Source organism: Monodelphis domestica, chromosome 2, assembly GCF_027887165.1.
Source record: "Monodelphis domestica isolate mMonDom1 chromosome 2, mMonDom1.pri, whole genome shotgun sequence".
NCBI classification, from domain to species: domain Eukaryota; kingdom Metazoa; phylum Chordata; class Mammalia; order Didelphimorphia; family Didelphidae; genus Monodelphis; species Monodelphis domestica.
The window spans coordinates 138,428,338-138,450,463 of record NC_077228.1 but is presented as its reverse complement, the minus strand read 5'-3'; the positions used below and the strand labels follow the sequence as shown (position 1 = coordinate 138,450,463).

General features: G+C 42.7%; 1 protein-coding gene across 6 annotated transcripts in view; it reads right to left on the bottom strand.

Moving 5' to 3' along the window:
* The window catches only part of PSEN2 (presenilin 2), a 38,529-nt gene that overhangs the window by 6,162 nt on the left and 10,241 nt on the right, over positions 1–22,126 (bottom strand). For 3 of the 6 annotated variants that reach the window (XR_008916233.1, XM_007481505.3, XM_007481504.3), the window contains 6 exons: positions 19,929–20,087; positions 11,118–11,347; positions 9,031–9,172; positions 3,878–3,945; positions 1,705–1,925; positions 967–1,065 (listed from right to left, as the gene is read on the bottom strand). Coding sequence is in view for 5 of the 6 variants with exons in the window: in XM_007481505.3 (XP_007481567.1) it covers positions 967–1,065; positions 1,705–1,925; positions 3,878–3,945; positions 9,031–9,172; positions 11,118–11,347; positions 19,929–20,066 (898 nt within the window). In the remaining variant the exon portion in view is untranslated. Of the gene's footprint in view, positions 1–966; positions 1,066–1,704; positions 1,926–3,877; positions 3,946–9,030; positions 9,173–11,117; positions 11,348–19,928; positions 20,088–20,287; positions 20,447–22,126 lie in introns of those variants that run through there. The other 3 variants (XM_056816025.1, XM_056816026.1, XM_016430204.2) reach the window with 3 other exon arrangements.

The following is a 22,126-nucleotide window of genomic DNA, read 5'->3' as shown; positions in this document are numbered from 1 at the left end:
CATCACTTAAATATTCAGAATTCTCCCAAACCACTTGGCAGGTTTCCTTCTCTATTACTAGAACACTGAAGTAACCGCCTTGACTCCTGACCTCCTAACTCCCCTTTGGGGTTCACAGATTCACAGACCGCAAGAGTTTCAGAGCCAAAAGTGACCCATAGTGATGGATCATCTACCTCTCCCAACTCCTCAGTGACAGATGAGGGAAGTGAGGTCCAGAGAACTAAGCAGATTTGGCAACAAAGTTATAGCAGAAAGAGCTTTAGAGCCCCCAGACCTAGTTTTAAATCCTGATTCTGATACTTACCGTCTATATGACCTTGGACAAGTCACTGAACCACCCTTGGCTTCAGTTTCCTCATTTATAAAATGAAGCAGTTGTACTGGATGGCCCTTAAGGTCCCTTCTGCTCCAGATCTAAGATCGCTTACTCCTTTAAGAAACCATGTAGGTAGATGTCATGCAAAAACATACTGGACTTTTTCTATATGGGATCAGTACATGGAAGTTCCTGGGCAGTAGATTTCAGCTTAATATATGAAAGAACTCCCTAGCAAAGAGAGATCCAACAGCATTAGGGATTTCCCTCTCTGTGAGCTTGTTTACCCTCCATCACAAATGCTACAGAAGAATTGCACTGGAACGTGAGACTAGAGATCACAGGACATTTATGGTTGCTTCTAATTCTAAGACTACAATTCTGGTAGAAGAGCATGCATTTAAGTCTTCAGTTATCAAAAAGAGGCTCACTCCTCATTGGATATCAGAGAGAGGAGTAACCAACTCCGCTCCCTTCCTCTCACCCTCCCTGACCTTGGAAAAGGGTCCTTTGGTATAATTTTGAAAGGAAAGACAGTCAGGAAATTGTCTTTGGCATTGGAAAAGCCAAAAGGGAAAGGGTGCAGAGCAAAAACTATGCCCAGGTGGTCTAAGCTGCTCAGCAGTGGCTGAGGGGGGAACACTTACACGAATATATGAGGGCAGGAAAGATAGGTTCGTTTCTTTCCTGAGCCGTTTCTACAAGCATCCTCAAGGGCCCCTTAGGACAGAGCACAGCCACCAGATCTGTGAAAACCAAGAAGTCTTTGTCAGGGAAAAGCAGTCAATATTCTCAAGCAGGTCCCAGAAACTTCCCTCCTACTCGTATAAATAAATGAAGAGCCAGGCTTCTCTCACCCCTCATCAAGGAGAAGAAATGGAGAAATAAAGAATACTGGTTTCCTCATTTGTCCTGGCTATTCAACCCCTATTCAAAGCTTACCGGTTGCCAGATAGATTCCTGCCCTTATCTATGGCATGTGCCAAGAACCAGCAATAGGTTGGAATCTAAAACAACCCTGAAAGAATCAGTTTTGAGAAAAGAAAAATGAAGTATGAATCGACTTCTACTTTCTCTTCAGAGAAAGGCCACCTTTTGTGTTTTATAAAATTCAATTAGACACGAGCATGTTAAATGCCTACTGTGCCGGGCACTGACCACAGTCCCTGCCCTCAAGGAGATTGTTAAGAGACTAATTCCAATCAATTGATCCATCAAGAAGCATTTGTTAAGCATCTCTTAGATATCAAATGCTGCAGTAAGCCCCTGGATACAAGTGCCAGTCCTCACCCTCAAGGACCTTCCATTCTAGTGGGTAAAGGAGTGGGATCTGACCCTTCTTGTCTGGCATGCAAGACAACCACCCTCACCCACAGCTGTCCTACCATACACAGAGATGGCTCCCAGGATGACCCAGGCTGACCATTCTGGGAGGTACTTGATGAAAACCAAGGCCATGAGGGCACTGATCATGATGAGGTAGGCCTGCTGCAGCACCAGGGGGCCCTTCCAGTGGATGCAAATCATTCCCACTGCCCCAAAGTTCCAGATGACCAAAAAAAGGGTTGGATAATCCATAGCCACATTGTAAGTCTTGAGCACTTCTCTGAAAAGCAAGACCAGCAGATGAGGGGAAGTCATTGGGAGGGAGGAGAAAACACTGATTCCTTCAGCTCTATCAGATCTAGTTTAAAATTCCCTGATTTCCAAATGATGTAATGGATAAACACTGGTTAGAGTCAGGAGGTTTGGGGTTCAAATTCTGATTCAAATGCTTACTTGCTGTGTGACTCAAGGAAAACACTCACTTCCTCTGAGAGTTGGTTTCTGTGACTATAAAATGAGGGTAAATAATAACACTTGCCGTGCAGATAAGGATCAAATGGGATAATGCATATAAAATGCTTTGAGGATATTAAAATGCCATATTGGTTACTATTATTGTTATTAATAATATCCTCTTTCTCCTCTATATACTTTACTGGCCCCATAAACACACACACACTCTCTCTCTCTCTCTCTCTCTCTCTCTCTCTCTCTCTCTCTCTCTCTCTCTCTCTCTCTCTTCTCTCTCTCTCTCTCTCTCTCTCTCTCTCTCTCTCTCTCTCTCTCTCTCTCTCTCTCTCTCTCTCTCTCTCTCTCTCTCTTCATTGATCCCAGGTTAAGAACTCCTGCTTTAGATACGTGAAATTTATTCATCAGCAGGACAACAAAGTATTACCTGAGCATTAGCTGCCCATGACCCCTAGGAAACCTTCCTTCCTGGTCCTTTTTAGATCCCATAGAACATAGAATAAAAAGACAACTCAAAACAGAATATAATGTCCCAAATCAATCATTTTCTAAATTTGGAATTTATCAAGTTTTAGACTAAAGAATAAAACTTAAACAGGAAGGGTTTTCCATTATAATTTGGAGTTTGGCAGGGTTTTTGGTATGAATCCCTTTCTATGACACTCTACAATCATGAGCAGCCACAATTTCTCTGTGCCTTAGTTTCCCCCACTATAAGAGGGCTTGATTCGAAAGCCTTCCTCTGAGGTTCTTTCCAACTCTCAATCCACAACCCTTAATCAGGTTTAAAGTTTCAAATTATTCTTAAATTTTGGGACTGGACCTGGGTTTAATGGGTAGAAATAAGAAGTCCCTTCCATCAAGACAGGTTGACACCCCTCTGTATCTTGTCTTAGATGGCTGCCTGCAGCCCTGACAGTAGGACTTACCCAGGGTCACACACACTTGAGGTGTCAGAGAAGGAACCTGAATCTTCTTGATTCCAAGGCCAGCACTCTATTCCCTATGCCATGTTGGCTCTCTCCATGGTATTTTTTTTTTACATCACTTACCTTCTGTCTTAGAATCAATACTGTGTATTGGCTCCAAGGCAGAAGAGTGGTAAGGGCTAGGCAATGGGGGTCAAGTGACTTGCCCAGGGTCACACAAATGGGAAGTGTCTGAGGCCAGATTTGAACCATCTCTAGGCCTGGCTCTCCATCCACTGAACTACCCAGCTGTCCCCATCTCCACAGTATTTTTACAGGGGCTGAATTTAAAATAATACAGAGCCAACCAACATATATTATAATCTGCTCATAAGAAAGCATTTGGAGAAATGTCCTGGGCCTGGTGGAGTACCTGGCACATAGTGGGTCTTAATAAGTATCTGCTGATCTATAGGGCATTCTGGCAGCTGAGAGAAGGCAGTACTGGCTCCTTTCATTCCCACAGTCTCTCTCTGCTGAAGCACCTTTTGGCTCTTGGGATCAGAAGGAATGGGTCCATGCTCTGGCTCTGATCATGCCCCTCTCCCACCGCACCCATCTTCTACCCCCCTCCTCTGCATTGTGACTCTGGGCAGGGGTCTAATCTCTCTTTGCCTCAGATTTCTAATCTGTAAAATGGGGACAATATTGCTCCTTACTACACCTGCAAGGCTGCTGTGAGGCCAAAAGCCCATCCCTCCTCTTCCCTGGGCCCCCTTTTACACCCTTCATCTCAGGGAGCGCTTTGGATGAAACAGTTACCCGGAACAATCACAGACCTCACTGGCAGACTTACCCAAGATAAATGTAGGTGAAGAGGAAGAGGAGCATCAGAGAAGACAGGATCAACCAGCCATGGATAAACTGGACAACAGAAATACACACCACTGTTTACACCATGAATGAGTGTTCTCGGTTTGCTTGTCGTTTCAGGCAGAACCACTGGGCAGGAGCCAGGGCACTGCCAGGGTGCTCAACCAGCGGGGGTTACAATGCACGTGGCTGATGTCCACACTGCCACAATGTCGTGTTAAAGCAAGATTAAGGGGCAGCTAAGGTGGCTTATTAGATAGAGTACCAAGCCTGGAGATGGGAGACCCTGGGTTCAAATTTAGCCTAGCTGTGTGACCCTGGGCAACTGCCTAGCCCTTACCCCAACTGCCCAGCCCTTACCATTCTTCTGCCTTGGAAATGACACTTAATATGGATTCTAAGGCAGAAGGTAAGGATTTTTTAAAAAGCACCTCAAAACAAGATCAATCTGGGCAGCAACAAATCAAGAGCACCATGACCTACCCTACATGCTTACAGAGCTTCTAATTCAAAGTGTTTTCACCTCAATTAATAGCTCAATAATAGTAGTTACAGCTCATAATATATGTCTCCATAGTTTACAAAGGGATTTGACATCTCCAAACCCATTTCATTCTCTCTGATTTCCTATGTTTTACCATTTGCTCTGCCCTGGGCCCTGAGGACAATGGGTTCTTTCCCTCCATAGGTACTGCTTCCTCTCTTAGAATGGGAGCTCCTGCATTAATGCATTGCTGGTGGAGTTGTGAACTGATCTAACCATTCTGGAGGGCAATTTGGAACTATGCCCAAAGGGCGATAAAAGACTGTCTGCCCTTTGATCCAGCCATAGCACTGTTGGGTTTGTACCCCAAAGAGATAATAAGGAAAAAAGACTTGTACAAGAACATTCATAGCTGCGCTCTTTGTGGTGGCCAAAAATTGGAAAACGAGGGGATGCCCATCAATTGGGGAATGGCTGAACAAACTGTGGTATATGTTGGTGATGGAATACTATTGTGCTCAAAGGAACAATAAAGTGGAGGAATTCCATGGAGACTGGAACGACCTCCAGGAAGTGATGCAGAGCGAGAGGAGCAGAACCAGGAGAACATTGTACACAGAGACAAACACACTGTGGTATAATCGAATGTAATGGACGTCTCCATTAGTGGTAATGCAGTGATCCAGAACTATTTGGAGGGACTGGAAGAACTGTGGGAGTAGAAACACAGAAGAAAAACAACTGCTTGATCACATGGATTGGTGGGGCTATGACTGGGAAAGTGGACTCTAAAAGATCACCCTAGTGCAAATATTAATAATAAGGAAATGGGTCTTGATCGATGGCACATGTTAAACCCAGTGGAATTGTGTGTCAGATATGGGAGAAGGGTGGGGAGAGGAGAGGGGAGGAACACGAGTCTTGTAACCATGGAAAATTATTCTAAATCATCTAATTAAATAATTTTTTTTTAAAAAGTGTCCCTTGCTGAAAAAAAAAAAGAATGGGAGCTCCTGGAATGCTGGCTAATGGCTCAATTTTCAATTTGTATGCTCAGTGCTCAGAGCAGTACTTGCATACTGTAAGTGCTTAATAAGTGTTTCCTTCATTCACACATATGTATGTGTGGCTGGACCAACGGTGGGTCCCAGTGTGCTGTTGGCAGAAAGAACACTAGATTTGGAATTAGAGGATCTAGATCTGAATCCTATTTCTGTCATGTACAACCTACATGACTTTGAGCAAGTCTTTAACCTCTTTGGGCCTCAATTTCTTCATCTGTAAGGAATAAGGATAATAATTTTTGCACTAATTAGGTGGTTTTGGGGATTTTGGTGAGATAATGTGTAGAAAGTGCTTTGGAGACAATGAAAAGGGCTACAGATTTCAAGGCATTTGGGATTTCTTTAGCATAGAAACTAATCACTTAATCACAAACAAGGATTACAATCATTGCATGCTAAAGAAGACAGATTTCATGAGCTGCTGTGACCATATCAGCTTTCAAATACTTCCACAATATGTAATTTTCATAAAGGAGGGTCACTGAGGAACTGGAGAGTTTTAAAAGATCATCAAAAAAGAAATATATTCCCCAACCTCAAAGCGAAACATAAGGTGGGCAAGCAAGGAACTTCTTTAAGTGAGGAATGGACTTCCCTCTGGGATTAGCCCTTCCACCTGCAAAGCCAGCAGAGATCATCACAGCAGCAGCATCCATACAGTATACTCCTGAGAGACACTGACCAACTATTACCTCCTAAGAGGCATCTGCTTCACATGTCACCTTTAATTCCTTCAAAGGAAAATAGGCCTAGCCTTTGCCTTTTTGTCTTAAAAGATATGACTAAGACAGAAATAAGGGTATGTATGTATATATATATATATATGAAACCAGGAATTGGGAAAGAATCATGGAATAAGTCTGGAGAAGGTGGGAGGACCCTGAAACTCAACATACTCAATTACAACCTAAAGGGGTTAAAGGTCTGTTTCTCTATTTTGATAATTATTAAAAATTTATTTTATATTTACAAAATTGGTAATATTTATTTTAGTAGTTGATGATTTAGGAACACAAATTTCTGGTATTCCTAGAAATCTAGTTCTTGGGTACAAACCAATAGACTGGAAGCCAGAAAGCAAAGGCTACTGTACCATAAAATAGCTATGTGACTGGGATGAATGATTTCATCCTTTAAGACCTTAATTTTCTCCTTTATAAAATAAAAGGACTGGACTAGATGAATGATGTCTAAGGCCTCTAATGGCTTAAAACTTCAGTAAAAAATCCTGTATATTCCTTAACAAGAGAAAGTATTTGTGGAGCCATTGTCCCCCAAAGTCCCCAAATCTACAGGGAGAACAAGCAGATGTGGGATTATGTCTGGATGAAGCTACACTGCCTGGAACTGTCTGAGACAATGAGAGAATTCCTAGATGAAATGGCCCTTGGAGTAGAGGCTGAAAGCCTCTCAGATCACAGTGTGGAATCTGTATAGAACCACCTCGAAAGGGAAATGGGAAAATAAAAATGAAAAATAAAATAAAACCAGCTGTGGCAGTCAGGAGCCTTTAAAAAAAAAAAACAACCCACTTCTTTATAAGGAGAAACAATGGAGAAATTAACTTTTAAAATTGGGGAAGAGAAACTCTGGGTGATTAAAAAAAAAGGAAAATCAAATAGGATATTTTAAGAGACCATAGCCCAGTAATACTGCATAACATATTCAGAAAGGGCTGTGAGGAGAAAATGGGGAAGATTCAAAAATCCTGACTCTGCCTAGCATTAAATATGAATTGTCAGGTGGTAGAGGCAGCTGCTGCCTCTGTCCAGGTACAGATACCTGTAGGTGATGCGTAGGTTGGCAGAGTAGACAGAGAGCTGCCTTGAGTTAGGGAAACCTGGGGTCAAGCCCTGCATGGAACCTCTAAGAAAGTCACTTACCCTTGTGTCTACGTGCAGGGGGAGGTGGCTCACTTAGAACAAAGGCCTTGGTTATTCAGCACAATATAGAAAGGACTGCCAAAGTAAGCGTTCTATTATGCCTTTGGGAAACACACACACGTATGTATACAGACATGCATGTATATGTGTGCATCGACACACTGCTATGTAGATGCATATCTGTCTACACACAGAGCTGCCAATTTATATTGATAAAAGGAGTTTCCTTTCAGTGTTTCTTATACCAATGAAATTAGAATCTAGGATAAAAAAAGACTCTCTTGATATATGTGTGTACGGTTCCATATGCAGGCATGTATGTGTGTGTGTTGTCAGAAGCAGGCTTTGAGCCTAGGTCTGTCCCATTTCCACATTTGGTATTCTTTCCATCCAATTACCGTCTTCTATAAAAACAGATACGTAGATAGACGGACAGATAGATCTATGTAGACACACATATGCATATATACATATCTACACATATATGCAGATGGTTTACATGTGTACAGAATGATGACGAGGACACGGATAACAGGCGCTTCTATAGCTCCTACTGTGTGCAAGATAGCGAGAATACACACGTTCTCTCATTTGATGTTCACAACAAAATGATGTCTATTTTACAGCTCAGGCCAGCAGAGGTTAGTGACTTGCGCAGGTCAAAGAGTTGGTAGGGTCTGAGGCTGCATTTGAATTCAGGCCTTCCTGACTCCCAGCCCAGTGCTTTATTTACCGTACCACCTGGGGGAGGGTGGAGACATGCATGCGGGTGCATGGGCATATAACAAACACATGAGCACCAAACCTGTAATTGGGGCAGGTGTGGGTTCAAATCCTACATGACAGTCACTGGCTATCCTTCCCACAAGCAAGTGGCTTCATTTAGGCATCTGAAGACAAAAATGAACCTGTGGTATAGTGGGGAAAGGCCTGGACTGAGAATCAGAGGCACTTAAGAAAAAAAAAAAAGCCCAAACCCTGACTTTCCATCTTAGAATCAATACCATGATTTGGTTCCAAGGCAAGAGATCAGTGAGGGCTAGGCAATGAGGATTAAGTGACTTGCCCAGGGTCACCCCGCTAGGAAGTGTCTGAGGTCAGATTTGAATCCAGGTCACTTGGTAAACCTTCAAAGAGCTAGAAAAATGCCACATGTCTATTGTGTATATGTGTCTTTTTTTCTTTTAAGTTTTCTGCCTTTGTAACAGCTCTAAGAGAGAAGGGTAAGGGCGAGGCCAAGGGGAGCAAGTGCCTCACCCTGAGGTCTCTGGGTTCAGGATATGCCCGTGCCCAAGGCATTCAGCATGCGGAGTGGACCCCCACTCCAAACTTTCTGCAGACAAAGGCAAGAATTGCCAGGCTGGGCACGGATGGATGGGGGGTGGGGGGGTGCGCATCACTGGAAGGAATTCCCAGACGGATGAGACCTCCGACTGATGTGACTATTTGAGACTATATACTGTGGTCCATACACACAGATGCACCCACATAAATAGTGCACAATGATACATGCACACGTACACATGGCGTAGAAACGACACGGGACATACATTCAGTGGATATTATATGCATGCAAACCATTTGAGTAGAAATGAAGCAGCCTGAAAGCATACGGTTGGGCAAGAACTGATTCTGGCTCTCAGAGCTCCCCCTGCCCCTGGCTGAGCACCTGCCCAGAGGGGCCCCGCCTCCCCCACTCCCTCACCTTGTAGCAGCGGTACTTGTACAGCACGACCAAGAATATCGTCATGACCACAATGACGCTGATCATGATGAGGGTGTTTAGCACCGAGTTGAGCAAGCGCTGACCGATGGAGGGGGTGTCTTCCGTAAATGGCGTGTAGATTCTGAAGGGAAAGAGAAAGGATTATTGGTCTCCTACCCTTGTTCTCCCTTTCAAGGCCTTTCTACATCTAATCGTTTCTCCTCCAGCATATGTGGACACACACACTCCTCTCTCTCTGTCTCTCTCTCTTTCTCTCCCTCTGTCTTTGTCTCTCTCTGTCTCTTTCTCTTTCTTTTTCTCTGCCTTCCTCCCTCCCTCTCTCTGTCTCTCTCCTCCTCTGGCTCTCTGACTCTCTGTCTGTCTGTCTCTGTCTCCCTCCCCTTCCTCCTTCCTTCTGTCTCTCTGTCTGTCTCTCTCTGTCTCTGTCTCTTTCTTTTTCTCTGCCTTCCTCCCTCCCTCCCTCTCTCTGTCTCTCTCCTCCTCTGGCTCTCTGACAGTCTGTCTGTCTCTGTCTCCCTCCCCTTCCTCCTTCCTCCTGTCTCTCTTTCCCTCTCCCTTTCCCTCTCCTTTTCCCTTTCCCTCTCCTTCTCTCTGTCTCTCTGTCTCTGTGTCTGTCTGTCTCTCCTCCCCCACCCCAATCTTCTTCCTCTACTTCTCCATATCTTTGTCTAGTCAAGCACCCACCATCATCGGGCAGCATTTGTCTTCCACAAGGGCCCAGAATTTCAAAAGAATTCACCCAACTCCTTGGTCTAGGACACTTCACATTTCAGTCCATTGATTGGTTTAGTTGAACAGGAGGCAGATGGATGGGATGCCTTTCTCAAAGTTTCTGCCTTAGCTAAGATTAAAACTCAGGCTGAAGGTTCTTTAAAATATGTGTTTTAGAGGTAAGAGCACTGGCCTGGACTCTAATCCCTCTCTACTGGTACTTTTCTCTGTGACCTTGGGGAAATAATGTAACCCCTGGGCCTCAGTTTCTTTCCATGTAAAACAAGGGAACTGGGTTAGATCAGAGGTGTCAAACTCTTGGGAACAGATCAAAGTGCAATTGAGAAATATTTTACAAAATAAACACGAATACAATAGAGCATAAATAAGGTTACTCTGTCACCTGCAGGTATGATTTAATTAGTGGCCCAGGTTCCATGCTGAGTGTGACACCACTGGGCCAGATGATCTCTGAGGGGTCTCCTAGTTGTAATAGTTTAATTGATCTCTACGTGGAGGACTCCAAATTGATTCAGTCCATTCATTTTCTCTCTGCCTTTACTCCCAACCCAACACACATATTCACTGCACGTAGTAAGCCACACAGCCCTAAACAATTCCCTTACTTATTGCTACCTTTCATGTTAACTAACTGTATAAACTGACACTTGTTTGGTTAAGTGCTCTCAAACCTCACATGAGTATATCCTCTCTCCCTTCTCATCCTGAAGGCAGGGGCTGTGCCCTTTGACAGACTTTTTTATTTTTCCTGCAGGGCCTGGTATAATATGCTGGCTATATACCCCCTCCCCCAATAAGTGAGTAGTGATCACAGAATCACAGATTTTTTTTTAAACCTTTACCTTCATCTTAGAATCAATACTGTGTATTGGTTCCAAGGGAGAAGAGCAGTAAGGGCTAGGCAATGGGGGTTAAGTGACTTGCCCAGGGTCACACAGCTAGGAAGTATCTAAGGCCAGATTTAAACCCAGGCCCTCCCATCTCTAGGCCTGGCTTTCCATCCACTGAGCCACCCAGCTGCCCCCCAGAATCATAGATTTAGAGCTAGAAGGACCCTTAGAACACATCAAGCCCAAGACCTTAATTTTACAAATGAGGAAACTGAGGCTGAGACAGTAAATTGACATTGCCTAGCCGTAGTAAGTAGGATTTGAATTCAAATCTTCCTGACTCCCAAGTCCAGTGTCCCAAAGGTGCCATCTAATTGCCTCAGTGACTATTGCACATACACACTACCTGGCTTGGCCACACACATGCACGCACACACACACGCACGCACACACACACACGCACATTTTTCTAGCCTAAGTGCACCATGTACAGGGCTGACTCACAGCTGTCCATTCTTCTCCGTGTAGAAGCGGACTGACTTAATGGTTGCCACGACAACCACCATGCAGAGAGTGACAGGCACAAACAGCATGATCACGTGCTTCGCCCCGTATTTGAGGGTCAGCTCTTCCTCCTCTTCCTCTTCCTCCAGGCTGCTGCTTCTCGTGGAGCCCCTGCTGTCAGGGGTACACTGGTCAGCATCACCATGGTGACACGGGCTGCCGCGGCGTTTCTGCAGGAGGGCGACAGGCACCGTCAGTGGCAGCCCAAGACCTTCCCCCCGGCGGGCACTCAAGAACGGGGCCGGAGGAGGACGAGGAGAAGCCTTTCTCTTTGTTAAACAAAAACCCCCGAACAACAGCAGCAACATACACGTTCTCATGCCATCCTCACGACTGATGGGCAGAGGCCGAGAATACAAGATCTCATTGTCCTTACTGTACGTCAGTTGACAAGCATCTATTAAGCTGACGTTGTCCTAAGGGCTGGGGATAGAGAGAAAAGCAAATAACCAGCTCCTTCCTTCAAGGAGCACACATTCTAATGCTGGAGAGAACATGTAATGAGTAGCTGGTCTGTGGAGGATTAAAAAAGGCAGAGAAAAAAACACCTTAACGGCTCTCCTCCAACCGTGTGTCTGCTGTGCTTAAATCATACAAGAGTCTGCAATATTTTACAAGGATCATTTTGGTGGATAGCCCTGATCTTTAATGTCCAAGGGGGCATAAGGCATGGAGACCTATGCTGGCCAAACATGTGGTCCTCCGTCATGGAGGAGGTCATGTCAGGCACACAGTTAGAATAAGGAGTTCTTACATGTGGTGAAGCTTTCTTTCCTTTTTTTTTTACTCTTAATTTTTGTCTTCTAATCAATACTGTATTATTAGTTCCAAGGCACAAGAGCAGGAAGGACGAGGCAATGGGGGATAAGTGACTTGCCTATATAGTGAAGTGTCTGGGTCCAGATTTGAACCCAGGCCCTTCCACCTCTAGGCCTGGCTATCAATCTCCGAGCCACCTAGCTGTTCCCATGAAGCTTTCAAGATGTATTCTACTTGGATTACTCAGAGATTTTTTTTGACTTAATTTTTGGTTTTGGGTCATGTTTCACCAAAGTTCTAGTTACTGGAAGCACTGATAGAACTAGATGTTAAGGGGACCCTTTAACCTCTTCAAATATCACAGAATTTTGGAGGCGGAAGGGAAATCACCCAGTCTAGAGGTTTTTAATTTGGAGTCTATGAGCAGAGACCAAAAAGACGGGTGCTTCAAGGCAAGAAAGGCCAATGCTTGGTGGGCAGATTCCCCAAAGGAAACCGAGCTTTTAGTAGAGGCTGGGATGCTTCTGTTTCTGTTCTATTTCTCCCAGCTCTAAGACTTCTCCACCCTCACAACAACAGAATCTTCCTTCATGAGATCAAGAAAAACCTATCAGTGGCCTGCAATTCACAGGGGGAAGGAAATTGTGTCTCCTTGATAGACACATATAGCAACCTTACTCATGGGTTTGAAAATGATGATAAAACATATGGTCATATGGATGCCAACCAAAACTCCAATGGTGTAACAGAAGGAAGGAAAGAAACAACCATTCCCTATGTGTTGTTATTGCCACAGGTCGTGACACAGCTGTTATTATTAACTTTATTTTACAGATAAAGAAACTGAGCCAGAAAGAGATTAAGTGACTTGCCCAGGCTCACAAAGCTTCTAAGTGTCTGAGGCCAAATTTGAACTCCAGTCTTTCCGACCCTAGGCTTAGTGGTCTATCCTCTCTATGCTACCTAACTTCCTCAGAATCATAGAATGTAATAACCTTAAAGCAGGGACCATCTAAGCCAAGGATTCTTAACCTTTCTATGGGTCACGGACCATTGGGCAGTCTGGTGAAGCTTATAGACCCTTTTCAGAATAAAAATTTTAGATGACTAATATGGGAAATATGTTCTGCATGACTGTACACATATAATCTATATCAAGTTGCTTGCCTTCTCAATGAGAGAGGAGAGGGGGTGAGGAAGAGAACTTAGAACACAATATTTTTTTAAAAATGAATGTTAAAAATTATTTTTATGTGTAATTAGAAAAAATTTGAGAATCAGAATGTTTTTAAATGCATAAAATAAAATACATAGGATTACAAAGGAAAATATTTCTACTGAAGTAAAGATGTAATTTTTCTCCCCTACAAGCTCATGAACTTCATGAACTCTACCTTTGGGAATCCAAGGATCTTGGGTTAAGAACCCCTGATCCAATACAAACCTCCTTGAAAATATTCCCAACAAATCATCCTCCAGAGGCCACTTGGAAACCTCTAGGGAAAAGGGGTCTCTGATCACTTTTTGAAATATGTAAGTGAGTTGAAATATGCCTGTCTTCAGCCATCACTCATTAGTGCTGGTTCTGCCCTCTGAAGCCAACAAGCACGATGCCTCACCCTCCTTTTGGGTGTAGCTCTCCAATCAGCTGGATGCTCACATATACAGGAGTCCAGGGTCAGGCAAGGCAAGGTGGGTACCCCAGAAGGCAGATGTCTTTCAAGCAGAGGACACTACAGGCTCAATGGGGAGTGCCTGAAGCTTAAGAGTTTCTGTCTATGCTCAGATATTGACTCACTTTATGTGACTTCAGACAAGTTGTCTGACTCCTCTGGGCTTTGGTTTCCTGAACTTTACAAAAACTGGAATAGACAACAATCTATTGAGGGAAGGCTGAAAGAAGGAGTAATTATTGAAATTTCCCCGTTCTCTTTTTAAAAGCAAAAAATCATAAATTACACATATTAAGGGGGCAGCTGGGTAGCTCAGTGTGTTGAGAGCCAGACCTAGAGACGGGAGGTCCTAGGTTCAAATCTGGCCTCAGACACTTCCCAGCTGTGTGACCCTGGGCAAGTCACTTAACCCCCATTGCCTAGCCCTTACCACTCTTCTGCCTTGGAGCCAATACACAGTATTGACTCCAAGACGGAAGGTAAGGGTTTAAAAAAAAAATCACACATATTAGAATAGGAGTAGTTCAAGTTTTGTATAATATTTTAGAGTTGGCTAAGTACCTTCCATACATTCCTTTACTTGATTCTCACAAAACTCTGGGAGGTACCATTATTGTTCAGTTATTCCAGTTGTGTCTGACTCTTCATGATCCTATTTGGGTTGTTTTTTTGTTTTTGTTTTTGGCAGAGATTCTTAAGTGGTTTGCCTTTTCCTTCTCTATCTTATTTTACAGATGAGGAAACTGAGGCAAATAGGGTTAAATGACTTGTCCAAAGACACAAGTAGTAAATGTCTGAGCTTGAAATTGAACTCAGGAAGATGAATTTTCTTGACATTTGGGTCTACCATTCTATGCATTGCAATATGCTAGTTGCCACTGAAGTGCTATTATTATCCCCATTTTATACATAAGGAAGTTGAGGCTTAGACAGAGGTGAAATGATTTGCCCAGGATCACATTATATGTATTTTATATCTATACAGTTATTTGCATGCTCTCTTCTCTATTAACATTTGAGCCTCTTTAAGACTGGGACCATGTAATTATCTTTCTTTGTATCCTCAGGGTGTAGCACAGTCCCTGGCTAAAGAATTCTTTTAAATATAATTAGTAATTGCCCCATGCATAACAAAACATTATATATTATTGCAGAGTGATTTCCAACTGGTCTGTCAGAGGTGGAATCTGAACTCAAATTTAATCCTTGACTAAGTCCTGTGCTGTTCCCAAATAATCAATCAACCCCCAATGTTTGTAAAGTGTCTACTGTGGGCCAAACCCTGTGTGGTGTACTGGGGATCCAGAATCAAAAGCGAAACTATGGTATAGTGGAAAAGATTGGCTCTTAATCTTAATCTTAATCAGAGGGCCCCTAAGTAGCACAGTGGTTTAGAGAGCCAGGCCTAGGGGAGTCCTGGGCTCAAATTTGCCCTCAAGTCACTTCCTAGCTGTTTGGCCCCAGGCAAGTCACTTATAACTTCAATTGCCTAGCCCATACTACTCGTCTGGCCTTAGAAGTGGTACTTAGAAGTGGTATTGATGCTAAAACAAAAGCAAGGGTTAAAAAAACCCAAAGGACAGAGGTTCAAATCCCACACCTGATGCTTACTACCAATGCACTTCACTTAGCCTCCTTAGGCTGTTTCCTTATCTATAAAATGAGGAGGCTGAACCAGGTGGTCTCTCTTTGCAACTCTAGGTCTGAGATGCTATGATTCTGTCCTCAAGAAGTTTATATTTTATGAGGATAAACAACACAGACGCATATAAGTAAAGAAAAAAATGTAACAAGTAAAAACTGTCTCAGTGAATGGAATAATGATGAGAAAAGCAAATACATATGATTTTAGTGAAAAGGGTGAATTAGTGGCTTGAAAAGAGACAAAACATTTGTCATTATGACTGTTACTTTCGCACAGGGTACTTTTTCCATAAATTGGCACTGCTATGTAAAATTAGGCCAAGTAATGGGAAAAAAGAATCCAATTCTTCCAACTTGTAAAAAGCCTACATTGTACAAAAGCTTATTGTACACATGAAAGTGTGTTAACATTTAACAATTAGTTCCTGGACCTGGAAACTAAAGGATTAAAAAAAAAGAATTCTTTAATTCCTTAGTAAGGGCCTTGTTAAGCCCTAGGGGTACAAAGTCAGGCAGTCCTAGCCCTAAAGGAGCACACAGTCTACTGGTAGAAATGGCATGCAATGACTATGTGTAAATAAGATACATAAAATGTAAACAGAAGATCCTTTCAGAGGAGGAGAAGGGTGGGGAGGAGGGAGGAAGGAAGGAACAGAACTAGGAAAGGGCTCTTGCAGAAGATGGAATTGGAGTTAAATCTTTTTTCTTTTTCTAAACTCTTACCTTCTGTCTTAGAATGTAGACTAAGTATTGGTTCTAAGGCAGCAGAGCAGCAGGGCTAGGCAATGGGGGTTAAGTGACTTGTATATGAGACCACATTTGAACCCAAGATCTCTCATCTCTAGGTTTGGCTCTCTATCTGCTGATAGCCACCACCTGGCTCAGTGTAGCATACATGTAAGGATATAAGGAATAAGAAGATTGGAAAGGATCTACCACTGGTTCTTCAAACCCAACAGAGGATGTGATATTTGATCATGGAGTTAATAAAGAGCCACTGGAGTTTATTGAGTACGTGTCAGACCTGTTCTAGGAAGACAGATAGTTTTGGCATTTTGGCAGCTGAATGGAGGATGCTAAGAAAGACTTGAAGCAGGAAGCCCAAACAGAAAGTTAATACAATAGTCCAGGTGATGAAATCCTGGACCAGGGTCCTGGTGAAGTTGGAAATGACAACTTGGCAATAGATCAGATATGTTGGGTAACTGAGAAGCCAAGTTTTGAGCCTGGTCAACTGGGAGGACAGTAGTGCCTTTGGCAGTAATAGGGAAGTTGGAAAGAAGGAAGGGTTTTGGGGAAAGAGAATGAATTCTGATTTTCAACAGGCTGAGTCTGAGATGCCTTCATGCAGTTTGAGGTGCTCAAGTTGGTAGTGTGGGACTGGAGAGTAGGAGGGAGGTTAGGGTTGAGCAAATTGATCTGAGAATCATCTGCACAGAAATCACAGAGAGATGTTGTAGAGGGAGAAGAAAGAAGGATCCAGTACAGACCCTTGGGAAGCACCTGGTGTCAGTGGGCATGACCCTATGATCAGTGCCTATTGGATATTTAATCCTGCAAATCCCAGAGACACCTCAAACTTAATATAGCCAAAACAGAACTCTTCACCTATGGGGCATGAAGGAATACTAGAAGACATAGGCAGGTCTCTTAACCTCTCTGTGCCTTGGTTTCCTCATCTGTAACTGGTCTTGATAGCCTCTAGAATGTTTTCCAGCTCTAAGTCTTTGATGCTCCAATCCTTCCCCTCAAACTTGATTCTCTACTAGACTGTACTATTTCTGTCCAAGATACCACTATTCCTCCATATTTCCAAATCTGCCCTCAGGTTACTTTAATATTCTCTCTTATTTCACAAATCCAATCAGTGACCAAATCTTGCTGTTTTGACCACCAAGATTCATGATCCCTTCTTTCTACAGAGGAAGCTACCACCTTCACTCACTTCATTGGTTTTCACTTAGATACATGATAATAGTCTTTTCAGTACATGCTATGTATAACTGCCAAATTCACATTCCTAAAGGTAAGATCTAATGATTCCATTCCCTCTTCAGTAAAATCTAGTGGTTCCTTATCTTTTTTCAGATCACATACAAACACTGGGCAAGTCTCTTAGCCTCTGGCTGCCTTGGTTTTCTCAACTGTAAAATAGGGCTAATAACAGCACCCACCTCCTAGGGTTGTCCAAAAGATCAAATGAGATAGCATTTATAAAGCACTTATTACAGTGCCTGACACAAGATACATATAATGTAACTGGAAGATTATCTCAGAGGCAAAAGGCATAGGTAGGTGTGGAAATATATTCTCCCTTCCCCCTCTTCCCTTTTAAAATCTTTCACAATCTGGCTCCAAGCTATCTTTCCAGTCTTGTAATATCATTGCTTCCCTTCCTGAACTTTATGACCCAATTAATAATTCATCCTGCTGTTCCTCACATATCACACAGACTCACTGGACATCCACTCCAAATGCAGGAAATGTAATCCTTTCTCACTTCTGCTTCATAGGATCTCCCTTTTCTTTCCAGACCTTCTGCCTGAAGTTGTCCCCAATCCACCCAACTTTAAGTGTCCTCCCCCCAGAACGATTTCATCTTTATCTTGCATATGTTTTTTCTGGATATGCTCATATATGTGTACATTGTCTAGTCCTATAGAACAGGTTCCCTTAGAGTAGGGATATTTTTCCTTTTTTTTTTTTTTGGCTGTTAAAAAATGCAGAGTGCTTGGAGCATAGGAGGCTCTTTGCATATCATGCCATCTCTGCCCTAAGTGTGCTTTGACCAGATGTGAAGGGGCTTCATGGGCAAGCCTTGGACAAAAAAGCGGGGCAGAGCAAACAGGCAGCTAGGAAAGGGCCAAATGGGGACCCTGATGGAACTTGGCCAAAAGGGATCTGCACGACTTCCCATTTTTTGGCTGAAGTCACACAAGCAAGTTAGCAGTCTGCTTAATTATAATGATAGCCTGAAACCAGAGCCAAATAAAAGAGAGGGAGAAAACTCTTTGCAGCTCCAGTATCATTCTTTTCCAGACAATGTTCCAATCTAAATATTTAGAGGAAGAAGAGGAGGAAAGAGGCAAAGACTTGATGAATAGGAACAGAAACAATCTAAAACCCACAGACATATTAAAAAAATAAAGGTTAAAGAATTTGGGATATTTTAACCTGGAAAGAGAAAGCTGAAGGGTGACTTGAGTTGTCATACAAAGTTTTTTTAATGCAATTCTCTATGCCCAAGTGGAAAAATAAAATGAGGATAGTGGGGAGGCCAGACAAAATGTTTTTTTAATTCAATTTAACAAGCATGTATTAGGTGCTTACCACACTACACAAGGCTGGAGGATTAAAAATGCTGGGGAAACAACCAGTATACAGATAATTAAATATATCAGAAGTCTGCAGGGCAGGGAGAGGTGTGGAATTAGAGAAGGGCCCCTGTAGGAGGAGGCTTGAAGGTTGAGTCTTAAAGGAAAGTAAGGATTCTGAAAGGCAGAAGGGAGAAGGGAGAACATTACTACCATAAGGTGCTAGTATAAAGGCAGAGGGGAAAAGGAGAATAATAACTAATATTTATATATCATCTACTATGTGCTAGGGCCTAGTCCCCAAACATTTTACACAGGGGGCCAGTTCACTGTCCCTCAGACCATTGGAGAGCCGGACTATAAAAACCTAACCCTAACCCTAACCAGGCAGCAGTATACACAGTACAGAATCCCCTCCCCCAGATCACTGCTCACCATGCTAATGTCTTCCATTGTGCAGCCACATAATCCTTTTCATGGCACTTCATTCTAAGGTGTCATGCAAAGGATTATGTCACTGTAAGTAGTACTGTATGTGAGTGATGCTGTGCTTTGCAGTGCCGCTGTGCTCCTCTCACTGACCACCGATGAAAGAGGTGCCCCTTCCAGAAGTGCAGTGGGGGCCAGATACATGGCCTTAGGGGGCCACATGTGGCTTGTGGGATTTGTGGTTTGTGGTTTGGGGACCCCTGTGCTAGGCATTTCACTAAGCACTCCATAATTATTATCTCAATTTACTTTTGCAACAAGCCAGGGAGGTAGTTACTATTATTATCTTCATTTTTACAGATGAGGAAACTAAGGCAGAAAAAGGCTGAGTGATTTGCCCAGAGTTACACAGCTAGTGTCTTCCTAACTCCAAGTCCATTACTGTATCCATTATAGCATTCTGCCTCATTGTAAAACATCATATAAAAATTAATTAATATTATAACTTATTCTAATTTGTAAGTTAGCTTACAAAAAGTTTAATTCAAGGCTGGTTTCCTCTTGGTATCTATCTATAAGCTTCTGGGCCATTCCCTTCCAATATCTATCAGAACTTTCTCTGAGAATCAAAACCATTTCAAAATTATTCTGAACAAAGTATCATCCTTTATAATACATCATTGGGAAAATTAAATGTGAAGATATAAAAACCATATCATGTGTTTCAAAGCCAAAGGCAGAGTGCATCTAAGATGTTCTCAGGTTGGGTTTATTCACACATTGTTTCCCCACCAGTCCCTATCATCTGGAGGTGACAGTGAGTCTCTGGTTTTCATTTTTAAAGGACAATCACCCCAGGAAAGCTGTTTAAAAACCTACCAATAGCTATTTCACCTGCATAGAGGCTCCCCTTTGCCCCAGGTGTGGCTTACCTCTTGGATCTCCTTATCCCTTTCTTCCGTGCAAATTCCTTCATGATACGACCGCGCTGGGGGGCTCTCTGTGGACATCAGAGATGTCCTCTCGTTGCAGACTTCCTCTTCACTGTCTGAATTCATGAATGTTATCATGGTTCACCCCTTAGGATGAATCTGGAAGGGAAGACACAAAGAAAATTCATAGAGACTATTGGGAATTGTAGGAAGCTGCAAGATTACAGAGGGGAGTAGACAGGGTCAGAATAGGCTGGAAAAGGAACCAGGTAATGGTAAATCAGATATAATAAAAGAGCCACATTTTAAATATTTGAGACAAATTCCAAGTCATGAAAAGGAGTAGTAAAAGATGTTACCTACTGTTCCTGATTGAGTCCTGGAATTGTGTATGTTAGTGCTCCTAAGGACCCAAGCATAGACCCTGGAGAAGTGATGTCCTAGCACACCATCTCTACTCTAGGATGATTAAAGAAATTATCTTTGAGGAGCAAGAGAAAAGACACTCTAATATCCACCTTAAAAAAAAAAAGAAGGGTTGTTAGATAAACTCTAAGGCTCACCCTTATCTGCCCTTAACTGCTGATAACTGAATGGGGACATGGAATGCCCTCTTTTCTCAGACTCACAACAAGGCATTCGAATGATTCTCAAAGAAAAACGTTCTCTTTCTGCAAACTAGCCAGCATGTCCTCGATCTAAGTGCTTGGGTTTAGAATCCAGGTTCTCTGAACAGAAACTCAGCCTTCTTTCCAGAGTATCTCACTTTGATTCTCAAGCAGGGTCTGGGGGAAGGGAATAAACATTTATTAAATTGTGCCAGACTATGTGCCAGACACTGTGCTAAGTGCTTTATAAATATTATCCCATTTGATCAGCAGTCCCAAGATGGCTGATGGCTCACAGACTGGGGATTTGTTGTATTTTATACTGAAAATGGTTATTTTCTGGTTTCTGGCATGTTTGTAATTAAATTATTATTTTTCTCTCTAGTGTCTAATCAAAAACATCATTTTTCCTATTCCTGCTATATCCCAGATGTTGAAGAATGGTTGGGGTATGGTAAAAACTGGCTCTATTATGAAACAAAATCTAACTTTTTACTGACAATTCTTCCAGTAATGCTCTATGGCTATGAAACCCACAGTGTCTTAAGAATTAAACTTGGAGGGCAACTAGATGGTTCAGGGATAGAGAGCTTGGGCTGAAGATGAGAGCTCCTGGGCTCAAAATCTGGCCTCAGACATTTTTTAGCTATATGACCTTGCATGAGCTATTTAATACCAACTGCCTACCTCTTACTGTTCTGCCTTGGAATCAATACTTAGTATTGATATCAGAGATGCCCTCTCATTGCAGACTTAAACTTGGAAGTTGCCCTCAAATAGTGACTTTTTTTTGCAGGGACAAGAGGAAGCATACCAAAACTGGGTAAAGCAGTTTGCAGATGAAAAATAATAATAAATTGGGAACTACTAAACTAGATAGGAATGAGCAACCTTCCACATGAATACTGTTCCTTGGAAGAGCCAATACAATACTGTGCCTCCTTCTTTCACATGTGTGAAAGGAGAGGATAAAACGGGAAATGAAAGAATTAGCTATGAAAACAGGATGACCAAGGAAACAGGAGCAGGTAGAAAAGATCTCTTTGTCTGATTTTCCCTACTAGTCCCCACCACCTTCGGCAAGAAACATGTCCTGATCCCTCAATTGCTCATCTCTACCCTTTCAAATCACCTTGTCTATGTTTGCATTTATTCAGTCAATATTTAAGTTCTATATGTCTTTCAATATTTTTGTTGCCTCCTCCATTAGAGGGCAAGTTTCTCTGGGAGCAGGGACTGTTTCATTCTTTGTTCTTGTGCCTTCAGCATCTGGTCCATCGTTTGATGCTTAAATATGCTTAAATATTTGTTGATTGACTGTCAGCAATGGCCAGCAAAATAAATTTTGGCTTGATGCCTTTGAATTCCTTTGTCCTACAGAGACTGGACATCAGACCACAGTGGCAGACTTACAGAATGATTTCCAAATGGGGGATGTGCCCATGTAAGCCCTTCAAATGGGATCTTTTCTTTTTTGAGATGGGGGCAGAATGGGTATCTGATGCCAAGTCTGAGGCTTTGCCCACTACCTGAGAACCTCACTTTCCAAGGCATAGTTAATTTTCCATGGCGCCCAGAAGTCTTTAGAGA